This window comes from Rhea americana, unplaced genomic scaffold (genome assembly GCF_003343005.1).
Source record: "Rhea americana isolate MKP2758 unplaced genomic scaffold, rheAme1 scaffold_71, whole genome shotgun sequence".
Taxonomy (NCBI): Eukaryota; Metazoa; Chordata; class Aves; order Rheiformes; family Rheidae; genus Rhea; species Rhea americana.
The window spans coordinates 2,893,427-2,921,135 of NW_028186879.1; the positions used below are offsets into that span (position 1 = coordinate 2,893,427).

Consider the following 27,709-nt stretch of genomic DNA (forward strand, 5'->3'; position numbering starts at 1 on the left):
CAGTACTTAGAAAGTTATAAGTTATTATAAGTATTGAATATTGTGTTCTTTCAGAGGGAGRTTTTGAAATCTCATGTGTCAAGAACTTTACTTACATGATTCCAGAAATTTTATCAGATATATTCCTGATACAGTTGCAGAAATAGGGAARAACTTTACTTTCATTTCTTTAAGAAGATGGGATTTATTGTGTTTATTGYGTTATACAAAAAGAACCAAATCATTTTTCTCTCATAAAATAGGTACTGTATTTTTATTCCAAAAGGAAATGTTAATAACTTTTTTGTAGCAACTCACTAGATGTTCAATGTTTTCTAAAAACGGATTTGATTATATTCTAGCCCAACAGCTTCTCTGGGGATTTTCAGGTATGATTATTGACTGAAGATGTACTGGATTGGATTGGAGCTTGGTATTTGTGTGAACTGGGTGATTCGCTATTCTCATTACCTCAGCTTTCTTGGAAACAAAACTTTCCAAAAGTAGCTACCAATGATAATTATGAAACAAGTTCTAAATGCAGTTAACATGCTTATCAATGAAAACACCTTGCAGTTGGCACTCACAGGGAGAATGATTAACATTTTCATTAGTTTATTTATATATATTTTTAATTCATGCTTTAGGTAGATTTCTAGGGCTTTAGGATCATGTGCATAGGTTTTAAAACAGTATTTTTAAAATTCCATACTTAAATAGTGGGCATAATAATAATAGACTGGTTTTAAGTATATTCTTATTTTGCTGACSCACTGTCCCACTACTTCTCTCTCTTTTCATAAGGCTGCTATCATTTCCTAACAGCATAACTAACATAATGCATAGCTCTGTGGGCATGAAGTGAAAGAAAACTAATTTGTTTCTGAAGGATGTTTTACTGCCTATCTTCAGCAGAACAGGGATAGTAGATAATATTGTTAGTTGGACTGTTGCTTTTAATGAAACATCAGTACTATTTAGATGAAAGAAAGGACTAAAATTCAAATAGATGTCTGTCTTCTATTTCTGTCATTGTCTTTGGTGTCATCAGGAGGAAGCGGTATTTTTGTTCTGTGCACTATTTTCTACCCCACAGACATTTCATGGTTTTTAATTATGAGCTGTCTTAATGATAAATGAGATATGAGGGTTAGCATATTTATTTTAATGAAAGCTTTGACAGTAAAAGAATATACATTTAAATTAGATTCAGCATTCATTGAGCAACTGAGTTTTGTTGGGCTGCTCTTTACTGTATCTAATAAATAATATTTCCAATTATGAACAAGCAAGTAAACTAATAGGTAAATAAGTAGTGTAAAGAATAAACTAGAAAAATATATTTGAAGTGTCTAGTTTGATTTTTGACTTCTTAGTTGCTTTSTRTGCCTGAAACCCTTCTATCAAATTAACAAACACAATAATGTATTAATCATTTTCAATTTGTTTTTCATACTAATGTGGAATGTAGTTGATTTAATTAACTTCTAAAAACAAAGGGAAATGTTTGAACTGTTAGCTAAAATTCTATTTAACACTTTTTCCACAAAAATAGAATACAGCGCACAGAAGTTAGAATTTCTTTTRTATTTTATCATGCAGCTCTGATTTTTATGGCTTTGCCCTTTTGCTGTAATTTCAGGAAGGCCGTGTACTCAGCTGCAGCTTCTGAACCCAGAAAGATTTGCCCGGCTAATTAAAGAAGTTATGAATACCGTATGGCCTGGCAGAGATATGGTAGTACAGTGGTATCCAGGTTTGGAAGACAAAAGTCACCCATCCGTTTCCTGGCTTAAGATGGTCTGGAAGAACTTGTATATACATTTTTCTGATGACTTAAGTCTRTTTGATGACATGCCACTTATTCCCAAGACACTGCTGGAAGAAAACCAAACATCAGTGGAACTGGTTAGACTTAAGAATCCATCACCTATCATTCTGGATGATGAATCTGAGACTCAGCTTCCAGAATATTTAGCTGATATTATTCAGAAAGTTGGTGGAGTTGTACTTAAGAAGCTAGATATTTCTATACAACATCCACTTATAAAAAAATACGTGCATCCACCCTTACCAAATGCTGTTTTACAAATAATGGAAAAAATGTCCTTACAGAAGCTATGCAGTCAGGTTGTGTCATTCCCATCAACGCATAAAGATGCTCTTAGAGGATTCTTAGCTAGTTTAACTGATGCAAATGAAAAAGAGAGAAGAATTATTCAGGAACTGCAGGTATTTAAAAAAATTGAAAAATCATCTGATGAATGTGTCCCCATTTTTACTGGACTAAAAGGCTGTAAGGTGTTGCATCACACGGCCAAAATTCCTCCTGGTCTAAGATTTTCTACTCCACTAATTGACAGCAGTGATGAAGCTACAATTCGCTTAGCTAACTTGCTAAAAATAGAACAGCTGAAAAGCACAGATTGCTTAAAGCTTATTATACAAGACCTTAGAAATGATTTTTATTCATATTATGAAACGACACAGATAATGCAGTGGGTTCTTGAAAATCTGACTTCTCTGAAAAATGAGAATATAGATGTGATAGACTGGCTGACATCTCTGAAGTTTATTAAGACTTCACAGGAAAAGATAATGTCAGCAAATGAACTCTTTGATCCTGAGGTAGAACTACTGCAAAACTTGTTTTATGCTGAGGAGGAAATTTGCTTCCCACCTGTTATTTTTACAGCTTCATCAGATATTCTTCATTCTCTAAGACAAATAGGCTTAAAAAGTGAAGCCAGTCTTGATGAAAATGATGTTTTGAGAGTGGCAAATAAAATTGAAAGTTTGCAAGCTAATTCTAACACCAATCATGATTTATTGTTAAGAAAAGCTAGAACTCTTCTGATGATTTTGAACAAAAACCATACACTGCTTCAGTCATCGGAAACAAAAACTGCACTGAAAAAAATAAAATGGATTCCTGCATGTAAGGAAAGACCTCCAAATTACCCAGCATCTTTAGTCTGGAAAGGAGATCATTGTAATCTGTGTTCTCCACCAGAAATGTGTGATATATCTCATGCAATTTTAGTTGGTTCCTCCCTTCCCCTTGTGGAAAATCTTCATTTGAATATAGAAAAAGCACTTGGCATTTTGTCCAAACCTAGTATAAAAGCAGTCTTAAAACACTTCAAGGTGGTGGTTGACTGGCATAGCTCTAAAACCTTCAGTGATGAGGACTATTATCAGTTTCAGCATATCTTGCTTGAAATTTATGGGTTTATGCATGATCATTTAGAAGAAGGTAAAGAAGCTTTTAAAGCCTTAAAATTTCCTTGGGTTTGGACTGGTAGAACATTTTGTTCTCTCACACAAGCAGTAATAAAATCAGTACCTGATCTTGACCTCCAGCCTTATCTACATTATGTGCCAAAAACTATGGCTAAATTTCACCAGTTGTTTAAATGCTGTGGTTCAATTGAGCAGTTAACACCAGACCATGTTTCCATGGTCATTCAGAAGATATATCTAAAAAGTGAGCACTCTCTCTCAGAAGAAGAGAGTAAACAAAATCTTCACATCATGTTGAGTATTATAAGGTGGCTCTACAGCAATCAGATTCCTGCAAGTTTGCATACACCTATGCCACTATACAGTGGCAAACTTCCTTATAAACTTGCAATGAGACCAATTCATGAGTGCTGTTACTGTGATATCAAAGTTGATGATTTAAATGATTTGCTTGAAGATTCTGTTGAACCAATAATCTTGGTGCAYGAAGACATACCAATGAAAACTGCAGAGTGGTTGAATGTCCCATGTCTTAGTACAAGATTGATTAATCCAGAAAATATGGGATTTGAGCAATCTGGACAAAGAGAGCCTCTGACTGTGAGAATTAAAAATATTTTGGAAGAATACCCTTCCATTTCAGATATCTTTAAAGAGCTTCTTCAAAATGCTGATGATGCCAATGCAACAGAATGTAATTTCATGATTGACATGAGACGAAATATGGACATAAGAGAGAATCTTTTGGATCCAGGAATGGCAGCATGTCATGGTCCAGCTTTGTGGTCATTCAATAATTCTGAATTTTCTGACTCTGATTTTCTAAATATAACTCGATTAGGAGAGTCTTTAAAAAGGAGTGAAGTTGACAAAGTAGGRAAATTTGGGCTAGGATTTAATTCTGTTTATCATATCACTGATATTCCCATTATTTTGAGCCGTGAGTTCATGATTATGTTTGATCCAAATGTTAACCATATCAGCAAGCATATTAGGGATAAATCTAACCCAGGGATCAAAATTAACTGGAGTAAACAACAGAAGAGACTGCGAAAGTTTCCCAATCAGTTCAAGCCATTTATAGGAGTTTTTGGTTGCCAGTTACCACTGACTGTAGAATCTCCTTACAGCTACAAAGGAACGCTTTTCAGGCTTTCCTTTAGAACTCAGCAGGAAGCTAAAGTAAGTGAAGTCAGCAGTACATGCTACAATACAGCAGACATTTATTCTCTTGTGGATGAATTTAGCATTTGTGGTCATAGGCTGATAATATTTGCTCAGAGTGTAAATTCAATGGTTTTGAAATATTTGAAAATTGAGGAAGATGATCCTGGGATGGCACAAGATATTGTCACTATTAAAAAAAATCAGTGTTCTTCCAAAGCCTTGACTGCACCAAATGTAAGTGTTTTAAAGGAAGCAGCTAAACTAATGAAAGTCTGCAGCACCAGTAATAAAAAGCTTCCCAGTGAAACACCAAAGTCCTCGTGTATCTTACAGATAGTAGTAGAAGAATTTCATCACGTGTTTAGACGAATTGCTGATTTACAGTCTCCGCTTTTCAGAGGTCCAGAAGATGATCCAGCTTCTTTCTTTGAAATGGCTAAATCTGGACAGATAAAAAGGTCAGCTGATGAGCTGCCACAAAAATCAGTAGATTCAACAACGTGGCTTATATGTTCTTGTATGGATACTGGAGAGGCCTTAAAATTTTCTTTACATGAAAGTGGACGAAGACTAGGTCTTGTTCCCTGTGGTGGAATAGGAGTGTTGCTGTCTGAAACTCAGGATCAAAAGTGGATTGTGAAACCTAATTGCAACAACATAGGGGAAGTATTCTGTTATTTACCTCTGCGAATAAAAACAGGCTTACCTCTTCATATAAATGGCTGCTTTGCAGTTACTTCGAATCGGAAAGAGATATGGAAAACAGACACAAAAGGAAGATGGAACACAGTATTCATGAGGCATGTTATTGTAAAAGCATACTTAGAAGCRCTGTGCGTTTTACGTGACATGACAATCAGCGGTGAGCTAGTTGACTACAGTTGCTTTGCGATATGGCCAGATCCTGATTCAGTTCATGATGATTTTTCTATTATTTGTCAAGGGTTTTACGAAGATATAGCTCACATGAAAAGCAAAGAAGGCATCAAAGTATTTTCTGATGGTTTCTCTTGGGTTTCCATGAAGAATGTAAGGTTTTTGGATGACTCAATACTGAAACGACCAGACATTGGACCAGCAGCCTTTAAGATCTTTCTGAAGTACCTTAAAAAAACTGGTTCCAAAAACCTGTGTGCTGTAGATCTCCCTTCCTGGGTAAAGACGGGATTTGAAGAAGCAGGATGCAAGTACATATTATTAGAAAACACCTTCTCTGAGAAACAGTTCTTTTCTGAGGTATTTTTCCCTAATGTTCAGGAGATTGATGCAGAGCTGCGTGATCCTTTGATGCGCTATGTTCTCAATGAAAAACTTGAGGAGTTTTCAGGAATTCTTCGTATTACTCCTTGTATTCCTTGTTCTTTGGATGGACATCCATTGGTTACACCATCAAGATTGATCCATCCTGAAGGAAGAGTTGCAAAGTTATATGATGCTGAAGATGGAAGATTTCCTTATGGCACTACTCAGGACTATCTTAATGCAGTTATTTTGGTTAAACTTGTTCAATTAGGCATGGCTAAGGATGATATTTTGTGGGAAGATCTAATAGAACGTGCAGAGTCAGTAGCCGAAATTAACAAGATTGATCACGTTGCAGCTTGTCTCAGAAGCAGTATTATACTGAGTCTTATTGATGAAAAACTAAGGTGTAGGGACCCTAGAGCTAAAGAATTTGCTGAAAAATGTCAAACCATCCCTTTCCTTCCTTTCCTTACCAAACCAGCAGGCTTCTCGCTACACTGGAAAGGCAGTGATTTTCAGCCTGAAACAATGTTTTCAGCAACCGACCTTTTTACTGCTGATCATCAAGATACAGTTTGCCTAATAGAACCAATTCTTAATGAAAACTCCCATTCCTTTAAAGGATGTGGTGCTTTGTCATTAGCTGTGAAAGAGTTTTTGGGTTTACTTAAGAAACCAGATATTAATTTGGTCATAAATCAGTTGGAAGAAGTTGCTAAGTCATTTGATGGAATTACATTATATCAGGAGAATATCACTAATGCCTGTTACAAAAATCTGCATGAAGCAATGTTAGAAAGTGAATCAACAAAGACTATGATAATTGAACARCTGAAAAACTGTAGTTTTATTCTTGTTGAGAATGTGTATGTTGATCCAACAAAAGTGTCTTTCCATTTGAATTTTGAAGCAGCACCGTATCTCTATCAGTTGCCTAATAAATATAAAAATAGTTTCCGTGAACTATTTGAAAGTGTGGGTGTGCGACAGGCCTTTACAGTTGAGGATTTTGCCTTAGTCTTGGAGCTAGTAAATCAGGAAAGAGGAAACAAACAACTAACAGAAGACAGCTTTCAGCTTTGCAGGCGAATAATTAGTGAAGGAATATGGAGCCTTATTAGAGAAAAGAAGCAGGAATTTTGTGAGAAGAAGTATGGTGAGATTTTGTTACCAGATACTCGTCTGTCACTTCTACCTGCAAAATCTTTGTGTTACAATGACTGTCCATGGATTAAAGTTAAAGACACAACTGTTAAATATTGTCATGCTGATATTCCAAGGGAAGTTGCAGTAAAGCTTGGAGCAATACCAAAACGACATAAAGCTTTAGAAAGATATGCATCTAATATCTGTTTCACTACCCTTGGAACAGAATTTGGCCAGAAAGAAAAACTGACAAGTAGAATCAAAAGCATCCTTAATGCCTACCCTTCAGAAAAAGAGATGCTGAAAGAGCTCCTTCAGAATGCAGATGATGCAAAAGCTACAGAAATCTGTTTTGTATTTGATCCTAGACAGCACCCAGCTGATAGAATATTTGATGAGAAATGGGCACCACTTCAAGGACCAGCACTGTGTGTTTACAACAATCAGCCTTTTACAGAAGATGATATTAGAGGAATTCAGAACCTTGGAAAAGGTACAAAAGTAGGAAATCCCTGTAAAACTGGACAATATGGTATAGGTTTCAATTCTGTTTATCATATTACTGATTGCCCTTCTTTCATATCTGGTAATGATATACTTTGTATTTTTGATCCTCATGCTAGGTATGCACCAGGTTCAACATCAACAAGTCCTGGGCGCATGTTTAGAGATTTGGATGCAGATTTCAGAACACAGTTCTCAGATGTACTGGACCTCTATTTGGGAAATCACTTTAAACTGGATAACTGTACAATGTTTAGGTTTCCTCTTCGAAATGCAGAAATGGCAAAAGTATCAGAAATTTCCTCAGTCCCGTGTTCAGACAGAATGGTTCAAAATCTTTTAGATAAGCTGCGTACAGATGGAGCAGAACTTTTAATGTTTTTGAACCATATGGAGAAAATTTCTATTTGTGAGATAGAAAAAACAACAGGAGTACTGAACGTGTTATATTCTGTACAAGGCAAAATCACTGATGGAGACAGACTGAAAAGAAAACAATTCCATGCATCTGTAATTGACAGTGTAACTAAAAAAAAGCARCTAAGTGAAATACCTGTGCAGCAGATAACTTACACAATGGACACTGAAGACTCTGAAGGGAATCTTACAACTTGGTTAATTTGTAACAGGTCAGGCTTTTCTGCCATGGAAAAGGTRTCCAAAAGTGTTGTATCAGCCCACAAGAATGAGGACATTACTCTTTTCCCACGTGGTGGAGTAGCAGCTTGCATTACTCATAATTACAAAAAACCCCACAGAGCATTCTGTTTCTTACCTTTATCTTTAGAAACTGGGTTACCTTTTCATGTAAATGGTCACTTTGCTCTGGATTCTGCAAGAAGAAATCTATGGCGTGATGATAATGGAGTTGGAGTAAGAAGTGACTGGAATAATAGCCTCATGACAGCACTGATAGCACCAGCCTATGTTGAACTGCTGATTCAGCTGAAAAAACGGTATTTTCCAGGCACTGATCCTACAGTATCAGTATTGCAAAACACACCTATTCATGTTGTGAAAGACACTTTAAAAAAATTTTTGTCCTTTTTTCCAGTTAACAGACTTGATATTCAGCCAGATTGGTATTGTTTAGTGAAAGCAGTTTACAGTTGCATTTATGAAGATTTGAAGCGTCTTTTACCTGTTATGCGAGCTCCAAATATTGATGGTTCTGACTTGCATTCTGCTGTAATCATCACCTGGGTTAACATGTCTACTGCAAACAAAGGTAGGCCATTTTTTGACAATTTACTACAAGATGAATTGCAGCACCTCAAAAACACAGAGTACAACATCACAACGCGCAAGACAGTGGCTGAAAATGTTTACAGGCTCAAGCATTTACTTTTAGAAATTGGATTTAATTTGATATATAACTGCGATGAAACTGCAAATCTTTACCACTGTCTGATAGATGCAGATATTCCTGTTACCTATGTGACGCCTGCTGATGTCCGATTTTTTTTGATGACATTTTCTCTTCCAGACTCTAATTGCCACATTGGAAAATTACCTTGTCGTCTTCAACAGACAAATCTGAAACTCTTCCACAGTCTCAAACTTCTGGTTGACTATTGTTTTAAGGATGCAGAAGAAAACAAAATCCAAGTTGAGGGCTTGCCCCTCCTTATTACCCTTGACAATGTTTTGCAAATTTTTGATTCAAAGCGACCAAAGTTCTTAACAACCTACCATGAACTGATTCCATCTCGCAAGGATCTTTTTATGAACACATTGTATTTGAAATACAGCAGTATTTTACTTAGCAGTGATGTGGCAAAAGTGTTTGATATCACAAGTTTTGCTGATTTGTTATCATCTGTGTTGCCTAGAGAGTATAAAACTAGAAGTTGTATGAAGTGGAAAGAAAACTTTGCAAGTGAATCTTGGCTTAAAAATGCCTGGCATTTTATTAGTGAGTCTATAAATGTTAAGGAGGACCAAGAAGATATGCAAGCAAAATTTGATGATGTTATTGAAACTTTGAAGGACTGGACTTTGCTTCCAGGTGTAAAGTTTACTGTCTCAGCTAATCATCTTGTTGTGCCGGAGTGTGATGTTTTGCTGCCCCTCAGCATTATGCATATAGCTGTTTTTCCGAATGCTCAGAGTGATAAAGTTTTTCATGCTTTAATGAAAACTGGTTGTATTCAGCTGGCATTGAACAAAATTTGCTCAAAGGACAGTGCTTTAGTGCCTTTGTTGTCAAGACATACAGCAAATATAGACAATCCTTCAAGCATTTTGAAAGCCATACAATATATGGTACAGACATCAACTTTTAAGACTGAAAAATTAGCAGAAAGTGACTTTGAAGCTCTTTTAATGTATTTCAATTGCAATTTAAGTCATTTGACATCTCAGGATGATATTAAAATCTTAAAGTCTCTTCCATGCTATAAATCCATTAGTGGCCGATATATCAGCATTTCAAAATATGGGACATGTTACGTTCTTACAAAAAGCATCCCATCTATAGAAGTAGATAGATGGACACAGTCTACTTCGTCAGCTTTTCTTGAAGAAAAAATTCACTTGAAAGACTTGTACACTGTGCTTGGCTGTGTCTCTGTGGATGATCTTGAAGTGTACTTGAAACATCTTCTGCCAAAAATTGAAAGTCTATCTTACGATGCAAAATTAGAACACTTGATCTACTTAAAGAATAGACTAACTAGCATTGAGGAGATTTCAGAAGTGAAAGAACAGCTGTTTGAAAAATTGGAAAGCATTTTGATCATTCATGATGCAAGCAATAGATTAAAACCYGCAAAATATTTTTATGACAGAACTGTAAGAGTCTTTGAAGTTATGCTTCCTGAAAAATTCTTCATACCTCAAGATTTTTTTAAGAAACTGGAACAGCTTACAAAACCGAAGAATCAAGCTGCATTTCTTGCATCATGGGTAACTTTTCTACGACATATTGGACTGAAATTCATTATTTCACAGCAACAGTTGTTACAGTTTGCTAAGGAGATCAGCATGCGAGCTAATACAGAAAACTGGTCTAAAGAAACACTACAGAATACTGTTGATGTCCTCCTCCATCATATATTTCAAGAAAGAACTGATCTCTTGTCAGGAAACTTTCTGAAAGAATTGTCACTGATTCCTTTTCTGTGCCCTGAACGAGCTCCTGCAGAATTTGTTAGATTTCATCCTCAGTATCAAGAAGTTAATGGAACACTTCCTCTTATACGATTCAATGGGGCACAGGTAAATCCTAAATTCAAACAGACGGATGTGTTACAGTTACTGTGGACTTCATGTCCCATTCTTCCTGAGAAAGCAACACCCTTAAGCATCAAGGAACAAGAAGGAAGTAGTCTTGGTTCACAAGAGCAGCTTGAGCAAGTTTTGACTATGCTGAATGTTAATTTGGATCCTCCCCTGGACAAAGTAATCAATAACTGCAGGAACATATGCAATATAACAACACTGGACGAAGACATGGTGAAAACTAGGGCCAAGGTCCTAAGAAGCATTTATGAATTTCTAAGTACAGAGAAAAGGGAATTCCGCTTTCAGCTTCGAGGAGTTTCTTTTGTAATGGTGGAAGAAGGTTGGAAGCTCCTGAAGCCTGAAGAGGTGGTAATAAACCTTGAGTATGAATCTGATTTTAAGCCTTACCTTTACAAACTTCCTTTAGAGCTTGGTACTTTCCATCAGTTATTTAAACATCTGGGTACTGAAGATATTATTTCAACAAAGCAGTACGTTGAAGTTCTAGGTCGCATATTCAAGAACTCAGAAGGGAAGCAGCTGGATCCTAATGAAATGCGCACAGTTAAAAGAGTAGTTTCTGGTCTATTTAAAAGTCTTCAAAATGATTCTGTCAAGGTTAGAAATGACCTTGAAAATATGAGAGATTTTGCCCTTTACCTTCCCAGTCAAGATGGTAGGTTGGTAAAGTCAAGTATTTTAGTTTTTGATGATGCACCTCACTACAAAAGTAGAATCCAGGGTAACATTGGTGTGCAAATGCTTGTTGATCTTAGCCAGTGTTACTTAGGCAAAGACCATGGCTTTCACACTAAACTAATAATGTTATTTCCTCAGAAATTGAGACCTCGCTTACTTAGCAGTATTCTTGAAGAACAGTTGGATGAAGAGTCTCCCAAAATTTGTCAATTTGGGGCATTATGTTCCCTTCAGGGAAGATTACAATTACTGTTGTCTTCAGAACAGTTCATCACAGGACTTATTAGGATTATGAAGCATGAAAATGACAATGCTTTTTTAGCTAATGAAGAGAAAGCAATAAGACTTTGCAAAGCTTTACGAGAAGGTTTGAAAGTTTCCTGTTTTGAGAAATTACAAACAACACTAAGAGTTAAAGGTTTTGCTCCTATTCCCCACAGTAAAAGTGAAACATTTGCTTTTCTAAAGAGATATGGAAATGCAGTAATATTGCTGTATATACAGCACTCTGACAGCAAAGACATAAATTTCCTGTTAGCATTAGCAATGACYTTAAAATCAGCAACTGACAATCTGATTTCTGATACCTCGTATTTAATTGCCATGCTGGGTTGTAACGATATTTACCGGATTAGTGAGAAGCTTGACAGTTTAGGAGTGAAGTATGACTCTTCAGAGCCATCAAAGCTTGAACTACCAACACCTGGCACTCCTATACCAGCTGAAATTCACTATACACTTCTTATGGATCCAATGAATGTKTTTTATCCTGGTGAATATGTTGGTTATCTTGTTGATGCTGAAGGTGGTGATATATATGGATCATATCAACCAACTTACACATATGCAATTATTGTACAAGAAGTAGAAAGAGAAGATGATGAAAGTCCCAGTTTTTTAGGCAAAATTTATCAGATTGATATTGGATATAGCGAATATAAAATAGTGAGCTCTCTTGACTTGTACAAATTTTCAAGGCCTGAGGAAAGTTCTCAGAGTAAGGACAGCACGCCTTCTACTCCAACCAGTCCTACAGAATTTCCAGTGCATGGACTGAGGACGATTCCCCCTCTCTTCACTGGTAAGGAGAGCCACAAAACAATGTCCTCAAAACATCACTCTCCGAAAAAGATAAAGCCAAACTCTTTGCCAGAAATATTAAGAGAAGTAACATCTGTGATTGAACAGGCTTGGAAGCTTCCAGAATCTGAAAGAAAAAAGATAATTAGAAGGCTGTATCTTAAATGGCATCCAGATAAAAATGCAGAGAACCTTGAGATAGCTAATGAAGTTTTCAAACATTTGCAGAATGAGATTAACAGGCTAGAAAAACAGGCTTTTGTAGATCAGAATACAGACAGAGCATCAAGAAGAACATTTTCATCCTCTGCTTCTCGATTTCAGTCAGATAAATTTTCGTTTAAGAGATTTTATACTTCATGGAATCAAGAAGCAACAAGCCATAAATCTGAAAGGCAACAGTATAAAGAGAAGTGTCCACCTTCCACAGGGCCATCTTACTCGCAACGTTTTTTCGTCCCACCCACATTCAGGTCTGTTGGCAATCCTGTGGAGGCACGCAGATGGCTTAGGCAGGCCCGAGCTAACTTTTCAGCTGCAAGGAATGATCTTCATAAAAATGCCAATGAATGGGTATGTTTTAAATGCTACCTTTCTACTAAACTAGCCTTGGTTGCAGCTGACTATGCTGTGAGGGGTAAGTCAGATAAAGATGTAAAACCAGTAGCACTTGCACAAAAGATAGAGGAATATAGTCAACAACTTGAAGGGCTTATGAATGATGTCCAGACATTGGAAGCTTATGGAGTAGATAGCTTAAAAACTAGATATCCTGACTTACTCCCTTTTCCACAGATTCCAAATGATAGGTTTACTTCGGAAGTTGCTATGAGAGTGATGGAATGTACTGCTTGTATCATAATAAAACTTGAAAACTTTATACAACAGAAAGTGTAAGGGATTTGAAGAGGTTAGAAAATAGTATTCTCAAGAGCTTAGATGTTTAACATGATGAGATATAAATATAATTGTACAGATTACTGGATAAGAAGTTGCGCRTTACCAAGCAGTTTAGAAGTACAGTACGCATATGAGGATGGTACTGAAGTACTTAGAGTTGAAGATAATTTAAACAGGTTTTTTTTTAACTGAGCCTGCTGTATAAGCAAACTGTAAAGCGTGAATATTGTTTTTAAATTTGCAAGGAAACTGAACTGCAAAAATTAGCTGTATGTACAATATTGTGATGAATTGGCACATTATTGAACTGCACTTTATATAACCAAAGCTTAGCTTTCTGTTAGATGAAGTCTCTAATTAAACTCCATGTTAGATTTTATTTCATTTAATACTATCTTTCCAGAAAGGTCATGTCATTTTTCGAAGTACTAATCTTAAGACTGGATATATTATGAAATAGGCAGTGGGATGGAAATGAAAATAACTTTGGGGAGGTATTGCTCCAAAACATTTCTCTATTCTTTTGTGTTCTGTAGACRTTCATGTCACTCATACTAATACTCTTATCAGCTGGATCTGATTATGAATTTGCTGCAGTATCACATTGTGAACGTTTAAAGGATAATTCAGTACCTGTGAATTGGTACACTATTTTAATCTTAAATAATGATACTTGATTTAACTTGGAATTTCATGTTGTGCATTGAGTGCATTCACTTTATTATAAAATGATTATGTATTTAATTTACATTTTTTCTAGAACCTGTCATCTTCTCTGTAGTGAAAAAATGCATGTGGATAATGTAAAATTGGTGACCATTATTATACAGTATTTTTATTTTATTTTTTTTTTTAAACACAGGTCAAAACTCATTTTTCAGATGTCTAAATGCTTAAGGTTTTTTTTTCTGTGTGTGTGCCTTTGTGTGTGTACATATATATATATATATGTTTTTTCACAAACAAACATTGATAATAGTACAATTCAGTGTACAGTGGGCACTGTTTTTTGTTATATGTTACAAGGTGCTGCTATGTAATGTTCTTTTTATTTTGGTGTTCACTACAGCCCTAGACAAATCTGATTTTTATTTCACACCCTTTCTTTTATAATATGTAATACTTTTGATAATGTGACATGAAATATTCAACATTAGCTATTTGTAAAAAGAAAAGGGGGGCATCATGTTAAATGATTTTTCTTTGCTGAATCAGCCACATTTTACATAAATGTTAATCATTTACCAGTGACTTGCTGTTATAAATGCTTACCTGATAGCACAGTGAAAACAATTTAACTTGCAGAATGTAAAGGAAAATAAACAGCACTGAGCTCCTAGGGCTGACATGGCTATGAGTGTTGTAATCCAAAAGAAAAAATCACAACAAAGGCTTTTGCTTCGTGCAGGCAAAAAAAGGGCTTTGTTCTCATCAGAAAAATCTTACTTGCAAGTAATTATTGGCAATGGGAGGAAATTTGATGTTAGGAAAACTGTACAGCTTCTGATTGTGAAGCCATGTGATTATTTCTGCTATGAAATATTAAGTGCCATAATTTTAATAAAGAAAAATGCAAACATATACTTTGGTCTGATGTGTCTTGGTTTTATAAACTAGATTGAATATACCTATTATTTCAGTCTTTCTGTTAGATAAGTTAATATATAGTCTCCTTTCAATTCGTTCTAAGCAATTGTACAAATATAAAAAGGAAAATATATGAATGCATTTTTCTTGTAATGACAGATGTTTACAGTTTTCTTAAAGAGATTTTGCTGMCTTTTTTTCAATAAATAGCATGTAAGCAAAACAAAAATCTTGGTATGACACGAAATAAATTAGTTCATTTTTTCCRTGTATTTTTTAAACAGATTGCTTTGTGGCTCATTGATTAAGTTTTAATTTAAATGTCTAAAATAATCAAGTAGCAGGATAGTGTGAAAGCAAATAACGGAAGAGTAACAGGAGAGCACTTTTCAGTTTTTAGGTGAGATTTTGGGGGAGGAAGATTTTAAGTGTGTAATAACATGTCTTGTAAGCAACTTACGTTGCCTTACAAATATTATTGTGACCCATTAAAATGGCTGCACAGAACTATTARGTTATTTTGTTAATTATATATATTGTCAGATGCTGACACTATGAGAAAGAAAATGGTCCCAGTCCTTAGGAAGCACATAATCTGAGTTAAGTTTAAATATTGAGCCAAGGTGAGCAAGAAGAATTGAATTATAAATTTAATACTTGTYTTAAGTGTTGTCTTAACTTGTTTCCTTTTGGCTCAGCTGGAATAATTGAAAAATASTGAATAACATAATTGTTCATAAGTTCTACCTGGAAGCTTAGAAAAGCAGTGTGTTATGATTCTTAGCAAGGGTCTATAGAAGTGARTATTAGCATGTGTGTTCCACAGAAGTATGTTTGACAAGGAATTCTGCACATTACCCAAGTTCATGTAAACCAAAAGGTCTTTTCAACCAGAGATACGTCCTCTTTGTAACAGAAATGTGTCTTCAAAAGCAGCTTCAGCAGTCCTGTCTCCTTGGATTATCATTGTGAGAGGTTTAGTCAGGGTAACTGGTACAGGAAACTGGTTGAGTTGTACATTTAGTAACTTGAATTTAAAGAATTGTGGAAGCCTCAAAAGTTTTCTTCTCAACAGTACCATTAAAACCTGTTCTAAGAAAGCGTTGTTCATTTGCTTCAGTGATGGGCAACGAGATGTGACTTTTCTTCAAAGGAAATAGTTTTTGTTTTTGTTTTTTTTTTTAATGTAACCAACTATTAAAAAAATGTTGTAAAGAAACACAGTTTTGCAAAACCTGTACACAAATAGTGACTGAATCCAGTTTGCATAAGAGAGCAAAGTGAAAAGTAGAATTAAAGTTACTGTGGTGATTAGAAAATTAAAGTTTGTTTAATAAGTTTGGTTTAGATTCAGTTGGTACTTGAGTTGCTTTAAAAAAAAAAGTTGTAATCTATTGTAAATACTCCAATTAAAGTRAAAGTTGTAGTACCAACTTTTGGATGCTGTATTGCTGGATCTGAACAGTTGAGAATGGCTGGATTGGTGTTGTGGAACATAGGCAGAAGTCAAAGACAATAGTATAAAAATAATGCTTCTTGTSACAGACAAATAGGATAAAAATAATTAAACATGAGAAAATGAAGGCAGATGTTCACACTTGATGAAAGCCTACTTTTTAGTCAGTTGGAGATTTTTGTCTTTTTTTTTTTTTTWACCACTTTTGCTGGGTTTATTTGGTTCAGTAGTTCTGGGTGATTAATTTAGTATCATTGTCATTTTTTTCTGCTTACTTTCACCTCCTACAAATGAAGACAAAGGAATTCCAGATGTCCAGTGAAGCCCAACTGTAAAGCATATTCTAAATGCTGGAAAATAGTTTTTTTTTTTAATTGTGATTATGATTTAGTATTCATGTTTTAAAATACTGAATATTTCACATTTTAAGAGTCCTTAGAAGATTAAAAAAAGTCAACATTTATTTAAGCTGTGTTTCATTTGAGCATGAAAGGGAGAAACACTTTTCAAAATGTATAAAGTTTATTCAACAGTTCAGTTTTCAAATAATTCTTGCAGTTTCCTTCTGCATAAAGCTATATAAAGGTAGACAAATATAAATACTAAAAGACTGTGAAATGGAAACAGGATTGTGTTTTGGCGCTTCCAATGCTTACTACCATTTTGATCTCTTTATTTTTCCATTGTATAGTAATCCCAACTATTAACAAGAACTGCTGTAAATTTTTCTTTTGGGGGGAGAAACATCTATGCAAATTATACAGTTCATTGTGCTGCATAGTATTTTTTTTYTTCCATTTTACTGACACTTTTCAAAATAAAGTAGAAAGTGCAAACTCTCATTTTCCTGTGCCATAATTTTCTGTTACTTTGTAATTATTTCTGTTTGCTTCAATGGAAACAATTTACAAGTATTAAAGACACATGGAAAGATGTCCAAATGGAGATATCAGAAATGATAATTTAAGTGATGTACAAACTACACTGAGATCAACAGCAATTTGGATGTTAGCATCAGCTGATTCCACTGCCATAATTTTAGCAATAGATTTTTCTCCACTCACCATAAATTAAAAAAATCCCCCCAAATATTCTTCAGTGATAAAGAAGTTGCCATCTATGCTTTTTAAAATCTAGTTATTGCCTTCATAGCTTAAGCAATGCAACTATGTGTTCAGTGTCAGTTTTGTAGCGTAGTGAAAATGAGAACTGAAGCTGAAAAAATGAAGAGGGGCAAATTGGCGCTGGATGGTGGCTTGGTCTGGAATGCAGGAGATCTGCTTAGTGTCCCACCTTAACACAGAATTCACCTGTGAATTCTGGTATGTCAAAAAGGATGATTGCCCTAGAAAGGCAGTAGTTATTGCAATGTCTAAGTGAGATGCCATAATGCTCAGTAGCGTTATTAGCCAGGGAACCGCACCATGATTTTCCCAGGTGAATACCACAGCTATGTAAATGTTAACTTCAGTTGGAGAGGTTCAACAGTAGTTGTTTCCAAATATCTAATAGTTTAGGGGTTAGGTTATTCCTGTGATATGTCTGAAACCTGGGTTCAAGCCCTCACTCTGTATTTAGTGGGAAATTTTAAAGTGTACCTTAAAATGTATAGCTTAAAATTCCATGTTTCCATTGCTTAGCAGAACAGGCAGACTGTGACTAATGTACTTACTTGCAGTATCTGGCTAAAATTTGGGGCTTAAACTAGATGAATGAGTAGTTTGATACCAAATGGAAGCGAGTAGATAYGTATCCTTGATATTAGAAACATATGTCTGATAATTTGGATGCCTTTGAGACTACTTAGTGGCTGAATTGTGTAAGGATTGAGGTTCCTGTCCTGCTGTCATATTAGACCTATGAAAGACTTACAGCCCTAGAGGTTGCTAGTAGTGATAATTTTTAGGTATCTGGCGCATTGATAGAATTTGCCATCCTTTGTGACAACGCATAGGCTTTCTGTATGGTGAATGGCTGCTTGGAATTTGGTCTGCAACAGCTTGCACATGGAACTGAAACCACCAAAGCTGCCTGTTACAGAAATCTTCCTTCAGTATTTCTTTAAAGCCTGTCTCAGTTGAAGGCTTAATTGCATTCTTTAGCAGTAGAGTGATGCACTGCTCTCTTTCGGGCTAATAGCCCTGGACTCGCTCCTGAAAGTAGATGTCTAAGCCCAGGAAGGGGGAATTTCAGAAATGAAAGATGTGTTACATCCTACTTACCCTTTAGGCAATGTGTTAGCATTAGAGCACTCTCCAAATAACAAAGGGACCTTAACTCACTTGCCTCCTTTGCCTGAAGGGTCCCAAAATCTCAGCTCTCACACATGTGACTTACCCCTTCCTATTGAAGCTCTTCTCCTTTGGATTAATTGCTGAAGGCTCCACCCTGCTAATGAAGGGTAGTTTCAGTATCATACATTAACACTGTTGGATAAAATACAAAGGCAAGTCCTTGAGGCAGGAACTACCSGGGACTTTACCACAATAGCAGCAGATACTGTTAACTGGGAGCTCTTTCCCTACTCAGTCTCTTGTAGGTATTTGGGATCTTGACTGAGCGTTGGTTTCTTTGTTTTGTCCACTAGAGCCAAAGTAGCGAGTTTAATAAATGATACAGTCTTGGCCATTCTTTTCTTTTGTTCTGATGCTACTGCGTTAAGAATGAATATTTTTTCCCCTAAAAGAGGGACACACTGATTTAATAATAATTAATGTTTAAGCTTTTATTGTAAAAAAGACACCAAGGCACTATGTGACTGCAGCTCCTAACTAGGTAATAGTATCATCAAATATATACAAAATAGCATCAAGGGGATTAAAAACCCATGATGTTTAAGCAACAGGTTATTAATTACAAATCCTGCTATCCAAAGGTGTGCAAACAATTTATTTGTGATTTCAGTGCAACACTGTACAGGGAAATGGGTCTGCAGTCATGTTTCTCTACAAGGTCAATAAATGGTTTGTCAGCTCTGGTGAGCATTTACTCTATATCCGAAGTCCTAATGTAAAAAATAACAAGTACTTTTACTCTCTGTTTTTGTGATGGGGTCCCACTTTGATGGGATCAGAAAGAGCAGTCAACAGCTGCAGATGGAAGTGAYACAGTCCTCTTAATCCAATCTGCAGACAACAAGAAAGGATTTTTTTTTCTCCCACAGCCCATACAGTTCCTTGTATCAGACAAGCTGGAGCTACATTAGAGATTTTCCTTTTACTAGTCCAACTGGCAGAGCAAATAGCCTTGTTGAATTAGCATATCCTAAAATATAAAAGGGTTTAAATGAGTATGATGGTACAGGCAGCACAATAAACTATTGCTATTATAAAATATACTAACACATTTCTGTACAGTTAACAGCTTTGAAGACACAGGAAGGTATAAATTAGTAACTTCTGGAGCTTTTTCTGTTAGTCTATTTTTATGTGACTCTCAGTAATAGGCAAATCAACATTTAAGTTGCCAAATTAAAACAGAAAACTCAAAAAGTCAGAAAACTAACACATTTTGCACAGAACTCATACAAACACATTTTCTTTCATATTTTGTGTTATTGCAAGAACAAAATTGCATAGACCATTTGCTGGCACTTTCTGAGTTCCCCAAATAATGCTTTATCTTATCAAATAGTTCAAGTACTTCCTTCGAAATGAATTTCACCTACTAACGCAGTAAGTGTTTACATGTAGTGAGAGAAAAACACATGGAGATCAAAAATATTAACAGTAACATAATCATTTGACTGAACAATAGTTCAGTGTTCTTTTTATTTTTTCTTATGTTCTCTGTATGGCTGATTTCAAAACTGCCAGAACGTTTCATTTGATTCAAGTCATTTTTCTGAAGCTAAGATGTCATTTGTGCTCTTCTGGTTCTCCTTTCACCCTGTAGTCCAGGTTTCTAGATACATATCTGCTTCCTAAACTGAAGTGCTTTGTTTTTTAAATTTCCTCTTTCAGTAATGCTCTGTTAGCAATAATATAAAACTCAGAATAGCAAGGGAATATGTGGCATTTTCTGGTGCTTTATTGACAGACACGGCTGTATTCTTGGCAAGTGGAGCCCACGCCAGCCACTGACAGGTAGAGCTTTCCATCTGGACAAACGCAGATCTCGTAGAGCCCCTGAGAAGTACCAGATCCGCCTCTTGTACCCTCCGGCAATTTAGGCAATCGCACGGTTTCAGCATCAAGCAAAAGCTGCATGGGAGAAAGCAGGACAAATGGGTTTGCTAGAGATAATAATACAATAAAGTGTTCCAGAGAACGACTGCACTATATCTAGACAGTGGTTTAAGAACAGCCTTCTGCCCAGGCCGTTCATATACAAAACTGCTCTAAGGCTCTTCAGGTGAGTGCTGGAGCACGGGCAGGGATGAACTCCTGCCCTGCCCTTGGCACGGGCACAGCTGTGGCACGGCTGCCGTCGCRCGGGCAGGTCTGCCCAGCCTGCCTGCTATAGCCTTGCGGCTCCCGCGGTGGATTAACGACGGACACGGCCGGCTGAACTCACACTGCCTTCAGTACGCCAGAGCGGGTCAATAGCCTGCTGCATTTCTAGTGCTGCTGCTGCTAGGGCAGCTCTTACTTGGTAGAGCTTCACTCTGCTATCTAGAAACCTAAATATTTTTGAGATTCTTGGCTGAATCTTTYACCTGTGGTCCAAGAATCCCTCTGGAGTGACTCAGGATTAGTGTTAGCCATGGAGCTGAGCAGCATCAGAGTCTTATTTAAAAACATTTCTCTAAGCTATAGGGACATTAGATCAATTGATACTGTTATTTAATCTGACCTATAAATAAATGTTTTACTACTGGCACCATTAATTTTAATACTTTGTTTCCTAAAATCTGAAGGATTGAATGAGTAGAACTTTTAAAAAGACATAATGTTCTGAGACATAATCAGCTAGCAAGATCAACCACAGTCATGGAAACCGGAGTGCTTGTACTCACCACACCATCACTGCTGTGTAGTTTGATATCCATCTGGGAAAGAGCTTCAATATTCCCAGCTTGTGCTTTGATATTAATTCCTCTTGGTGCGTCCATGCTCAAAGATCGAGTTGGTGATTCCAGTCTGAAAGCAGAAACAGCGAATCTGTTCTGAGTAGCACGTTCTCAAATATTCCTTTATTTTGAATTACAAGTAAATGTTGAACAATCAAATATTTGAAAGCTATTACTTGAAGTCATGTGAATGTAGCCTCCTTTTTCTTCAGAGAGACTTGAAAAAACAGGCAACTATTTAAACACTAGTGTATCCCAAATTAGAACAAAAAAAGATGAATTCAAGATCCAGTACAGACATGAAGTATACATAAATACAAACCCTCTGAAATTACGTGAGAGATTTCTTTCAGTGTAACTGTATTTTTTTTTTTTTGAGAGAGAATTCAGTTTTAGATCTTTAGTTCAAATTTGTTTACCTTTGTGACATAACAGAGTATTGAAATTAATATWCTGAGTGTAACCTGGAAAGCTTTTAATCAACAGGACTTTTGCCTCTACTGTCAGTTGGGCCAAAATTTCACTCAGTGCATATGTGCAGTTTAACTAGATGGGCATTTAAGATCTACAAAGCCAAAAGCTTGGTGTGAAATACAAACTATGCAATACAAAGGAAAGCTGCAAACCCTACAGTGCCACAAGATGGCAGGAAGGGACTGTATTAGCTGAATAATCACTGCATTGGGCCAGCTTTGCAGGATTAATGGATTTTTATTTTCCCGAAAGATAAGGTCCTATTTCTTCAGACTTTTGGCATCATTCCCACAATAAACAGCAAGGATAAAAATCAGGGGAAAGAAAGAAAAACTGCAAACTCAGCAACAAGCTGGTCATTAAATTGCTTCCTCGGCTGGAGGCACTGGCAGCTCCACGGTATCAGACTTTTTGCATGTTAGCTTTTGTTTCTGAATATTGTCTCACCCTTGTTGATGACACCAGCCTGTATTTTTCATTATCAGCCACCATTAATCAGGCTATTTCCCTTCCCCCCATTTGTGCTATATATTCTTTTTTTTTTTCTCCTAGAGAAAATGAATCAAAGGATTTTGTGGTTTTTTTAACAATTATTTAATCCTCAGTGCTTAAATACAGAAGTATGTATGAGTTCTTTTTCATGCTGACACGTGTTGGTTTTGCACTGGCACATATGCATTTTTTCAAACAAATTACTTCATTTGAAATGATTTTTGAAAGAGCTCAGGCYTTCCTGAGCCTACTAAAGTGATTGTCTCACAGGAGAGGGAACCTGGACAGCTCTCTGATTCCACCTATTGGAGCTAACAGCATGGGACAAGAAAGCAGGAGAGGAGGAAAGCAGGGTTCAGGGGAAATTTTAGTTTCTCTTGAGTTATGGGAACATTACAGTGCTCTCAGTTTACTTTGCAGCCATGTTACCTTTCCTATTCTGCACATCTGCTGTACAAATGTAGCAYAACACAGGCTACATCTATAATACAGATCTTGGTCACACTTCCCAGTTCCCTGGTCTGCACCTGCGCACCCACCATAACTCAGCATCACTGGACACAAGACCCAGGCAGGCACCAGCTTTCCCCATCCTCTGTGTTGTAGCATCCACCTTCTGGAAATCAAGTGTGTGTGTGTGTGTGTGTGTGTGTGTGTGTGTGCGCGCGCGCACACGTGAGTGCACGCTCCCGGCAGATGCCATGTGCTCCATCACGTGTGCTGAGCAGCTGCCCATCTGGACGAGAGGAGGACTATGGCCCAAGAAGGTCCTCCCATAGTAAGTCTAGGTGCTGCCTGCTGATCACATGCTAGAGGAATGAGAGGTTTTCACACACAGTCCTGATGTAGCTGGCAGCTGGATTTCATTTACTCAAATTGCTTCAATTCTTTTTTTGAAGTTAATGTATTACAAGTGGAATTTAAAAGTCAGTTTGTGCTTGCATAAAACTTCAGCTATATCTAAAGAGGTCTGAAGAAGAAAAAGCTAAATCTAGCTGATAACCTAACAGAGGATAATTTGATTCTACCACACCTAAGATGGTGATAAGTGAGCGCAATCACTGACACTTCATTTTATATCCCAAGAGCTGAAAGTCGGGCCATATTTACTGATCACTGCTGCTCCAAGAAAGCAGAAGCATCTACGTGCTGCTCCCCTGACAATCCTGGTTTAGTCACCTTCAATTAGTTTAATCTCCAGAATGATAATTTAAATTCTTAACAGTGGATAGCAGTATCGTGGTTGCAATTTGGGGCCGTATCCATGAGCAGAATTCATCCCACTGTCTGATCCCACCATTTCAGGGCTCTGAGATTGCACACACCTCTACCATAATCATGGGTACGAGCACTAGGTTGTTCTGCATCAGACTTCTAATGTTACTATTAGCAAGCTTTATTAAGCAATATTCCTGATTTAGCGATCTTTATATTATGTTTTTGCCTAAGATCCTTATATTTAACTTATACTTTTATGAAAAGTAAACTCAGTTTTTCACTGCATGATAAACATGGGAAATCTAAATTTCATGGGATTAGTTTTAGAGATGCACATTTGTATACAATACACAATGAAAAATTAAAGTTTGTATTTTGAAAAAAAATTAATATAGTCTCATAAATTACTGTCATTGTAATTGTATATAACAGGAATACAACTGTTTCACTAGTTTGTTTTAGGGAAAAGCTATAAACATTGAAATAGATTGTGTTTTTTAAAAAAGTAATTCACATATATGAATAATGTATATGTAAGTATACATTTTTCTGTTTAAGATCTGTTGAGTATTAGAAGAAAGCAGACTAGGACAGATTTCTGAAGAGCATATCAGAATTTGGAGTCTGAAAAGCAATCAAACACCAGAGATATTTTCTACTTTCTACTAAAATCAATGCTGACAAGAAGCGTAAAAATTCCTGAATCACTTACAGATTTATGATCCGATTGATATAATTTAAATTACATGGTAGAATTACATTTGCTATATTAATCACAATTCTAAGTTTCTGCTGTTTATACAGCTCCTTTTTCTAGATTAATTAAGGGCTGATTTACTTAAACAAGCCATTGGAGCTTCCTGGTAATGGAAACTACATTGGAGCTTAAGCAGTGTTTTTAAAGCTGTCTGGAACTATTATGCATGAGATATTAGCAAAGCAAATTCAATAAAAATAATGATATTTTTCTTCATAAAGTTTTAAAATGTTCAATGTCTCAAATGCAGACCTAAAAAAGGGGGAACGGGCTCCTACTGTGGAAATTATGTGATTGAACTGAACTGTGATTTTGAATATGCCACCTCAGTCCCCACTTGGTACAGAAGACATGTGACTCCCTCAGTCCCTTAGATTTTGATCTTATAATCACCTTTATTCCTTACTGAGCCTGGCCTAGGAGCACCTCCAGGTTGTCACTGCAGTGGGTTTTGATCCTTCCTGTAAGCTTAAGGCCTGAGGACTGCAGAACTGCCCTACCAGAAGACCTGACCCATGGGGACACCTGTATGAACTCCGAATGTGTCAGAAAGATATGGACAGGGCACTGCAATTGTTATCTGTGGTGGTATTTTAAAAAGACTAATAAGGAAAAAAGGGCCTTATTATCAGCGACCAGTGGATCGAGTTAAAGCAGACGACGAGAGGAAGTGGCTCTGCACTCCTACGCRCTTGGTTATTCAGGAAGCAGAGGCACTTCTGTGTGCAGGTAATAACTGACGAAAGTTTCAAGATCCATTCTCTAGGCAATACAAGGGGGAAGAGAGTAGACCTAACTGGGCAAAAAGGTGATGCACAGCTCTCAAAAGTTTTGGCAAAACAAGGATTCAGTCAGCTTGCAAACGCTGGAGGGTGTGTGGGCAATCAGACCACTGAAGTTGATTGACTCAGTGTTTTTGTGCTTTGGGTAATGCTTGCCTGAATTCAGGTTGTAGAATGATGAGGGAAAATATTGTTACCAGTGACTTTATCTATTTTTTAAATTATAGACATATGCATTTAATTGAAGAGAATGGACTGAGGATCTTTATCACCTGAAGGATTTAGTCTGTGTAATGGGCTGTCCTCAAACGGGGCATCTGTGACAGCCTGTATCTCACCAGGGAAGATAGAATAGGAGCTTCTAGGTACTGTGGTAGCTACCAAAAAAGCAGTGTTGTGCAAAAGCAATTCATCTGTAGGGTACAACATTGATGTCAAGGATTTGACATCCACATTATGTGTGTTTTGGGGACTGTTCTAGGTAGGTATTGTCTGGCCCCATAGACTGAACACCCAGAAAAGTAGGAGCACATTAGGTGCACTCCAAGAGAACACAGCTTTTACTCTAATTTAATCCAAAAGCCATGCAGCTTATGCACTCCAGGACAGTTTCACAAGGAGAACCAAGGTGTAGGGAGTGCAGGCAGTTGGGATATTTCTCTTAAAAACACGTTCCTAAATGAAATTAAAATACTGATGTAGACACACCTGCAGAACATGAAGCAATGGCAACCACACCTAGGGTCACTTGCAGAGTAGAACTTTTCCCTTGCTTTCCTTCCCGACTTGCCATACAGTGATCCCTGAAGCCGTCTGGAGGTTTGTCGGCAAAGTGAAGGGACACTGCACAGTACTGAGGGTCGAGTAAGCAGTCTCTACTGAACAGGACAATATATTTCATACCTCTGTCACCTGCTGGATATTGGTCCTCCAGCTGTCCATAGCAACTAAAGCAACTGGAAGATAAGATTTTAATCTTTGTCTTTTTACTCGCTGGTAAAATAGTTCTCGAAGTCCACTATACTGCTTTGTCTGGCTGTAAAAGTGATGCTTGTTTGGTGCTGGGATGAGCAGAATAATTTAAGAAGGACTGTGTGAAAGTCTTCTGAGGCAGTCTGGACAGCACTCAGGCTCTGGGTCTGAAATGGGCTCAACATCTTACAGGGCTGATTTCTTACCTTTCCGATAAGCAAGCTTCTAGCTCATGGAGATGACCAATGACCAGAAATTGCTCAGCTGGCTGTGTGCAGTGAAGATATTAAGGGGTGACAACCTGCTGTGGTTGTGGTAAAGGAACAGCTGATAGTTTTTGAGTATGCTGCAGGAATATCTATCTCCTGCTCCGGCAGGAGAGGGAAAGACTCTTTGTCGATCTTTTAGGGACCACAGGGTGCTAGGTAGAGCTGGCTTTAGTACCGGAGAAACAGTGCCACCACCTCCTGGAGCCCTGCAGCCCCTCACACTGCAATGTGGGTTGCTTGTCTCAGGCTTGGACAGAGGAACTAGTTTGCTATTGTGGATTTGGGGAAAAGTTTACCCCTTTCTTTCAACCATTTTTTGTTCTTTCCATTTTATTAGCCAACATCTTAAAGAAAGACTCAGGAAGGTCTGAGAGCGAAAGCTGAGTGACAGCTCTTAAACATTTAAGTTCAAGCTGGAGAGACAAGAAGGAGGGACCTTAAGGAATCTGAGTTAAATACTTGCATATAAGGAGCCTTCTGGTGCAAACATCCTCAGGTTTCTTATATCTCACTTCTGCAGATACGCACGTTAGGAAAAGGGAGGGGGGCATTGCCCTTACTCTTCCTTTTACAGTCCTTATTGCAAAGAATATAGCTTGATTTCCCTTTTCTGAGTATAGTACAAAATCGTATCATTGCCGTGAAGGAAATCTTGACCAGCAGGCAGGGAGCTGAGTTGGAACAGACTCACTCTACAACCCAGTGGCTGAAGCTGGGCCACTTTGCACGGAAATAAAATAGATCACAGAATCGATAAGGTTGCAAGGGACTTCTGGAGATCATCTAGTCCACCCTAGGCACTCTAGGCAGGGTCACCTAGAGCAGGTTGCACAGGACCCTGTCCAGATGGCTTTTGAATATCTCCAGGGAAGGAAATTTCACAACCTCTCTGGGCAACCTGCTTCAGTGTTCTGTCACCCTCACAGGAAGTAAGTTTTTTCTTATGTTCAATCAAAACTTCCTGTGTTTCAGTTTGTGCCCGTTGCCTCTCATCCTGCCATTGGGCACCACTGAAAAGAGTCTGGAAAAACTCTAATAGCTCGCGCAGAATGTCAAAAAAAGTACAAAAAACTAACAACTTATTAAATCTGCTTCCCCAATCAGTTTCTACACAGTAAAGAAAACACAGAAGTTACTTAGTCAAACCTGGGAACAAAATCCTGAATTGAACATAAAACCTGTCAATCTTTCAGATGTTGGCTGAGATATTTTATTTCTAAAATGCCCCATTTTGCATCACACTTATTGAATTTCTCATTTATATTTAAAGGGGGAAATAGTTGCTTCCTGCTTGGATGCTGCAGTCTTTCGTCTTTGTTCCATTCATTTTGATACTCTGAGCTTTACTGAGCTAAATTAGATGAACTATAATGGAAAAAAAAATTACTGAAAAACAGCATCCATTTTTACTGTGTCAAGTCCATTAGTTGGTCAATGGTTAAATTACATCACCCCAATTTTTGTAGTTTATTTCAAAGAAACCATTTTCCAGGGGTTATTCCT

The 27,709-nt window shown here is 37.1% G+C and overlaps 2 protein-coding genes across 6 annotated transcripts in view; one reads left to right on the forward strand and one right to left on the reverse strand.

The window, feature by feature from the left end:
• SACS (sacsin molecular chaperone) overlaps positions 1 to 17,073 on the forward strand; it is a 29,177-nt gene extending 12,104 nt beyond the window's left edge. For both annotated transcript variants that reach the window (XM_085321803.1, XM_085321802.1), the window contains one exon: positions 1,622 to 17,073. In XM_085321803.1, the coding sequence (XP_085177929.1) occupies positions 1,622 to 13,185 (11,564 nt within the window). In that variant the 3' untranslated portion in view covers positions 13,186 to 17,073. The remainder of the gene's footprint in view (positions 1 to 1,621) is intronic.
• Positions 17,074 to 18,941: 1,868 nt separating this feature from the next.
• Positions 18,942 to 27,709, reverse strand: part of SGCG (sarcoglycan gamma) — a 139,511-nt gene continuing 130,743 nt past the window's right edge. For all 4 annotated transcript variants that reach the window (XM_085321808.1, XM_085321806.1, XM_085321807.1 and 1 more), the window contains 2 exons: positions 21,189 to 21,312; positions 18,942 to 20,433 (listed from right to left, as the gene is read on the reverse strand). In XM_085321808.1, the coding sequence (XP_085177934.1) occupies positions 20,260 to 20,433; positions 21,189 to 21,312 (298 nt within the window). In that variant the 3' untranslated portion in view covers positions 18,942 to 20,259. The remainder of the gene's footprint in view (positions 20,434 to 21,188; positions 21,313 to 27,709) is intronic.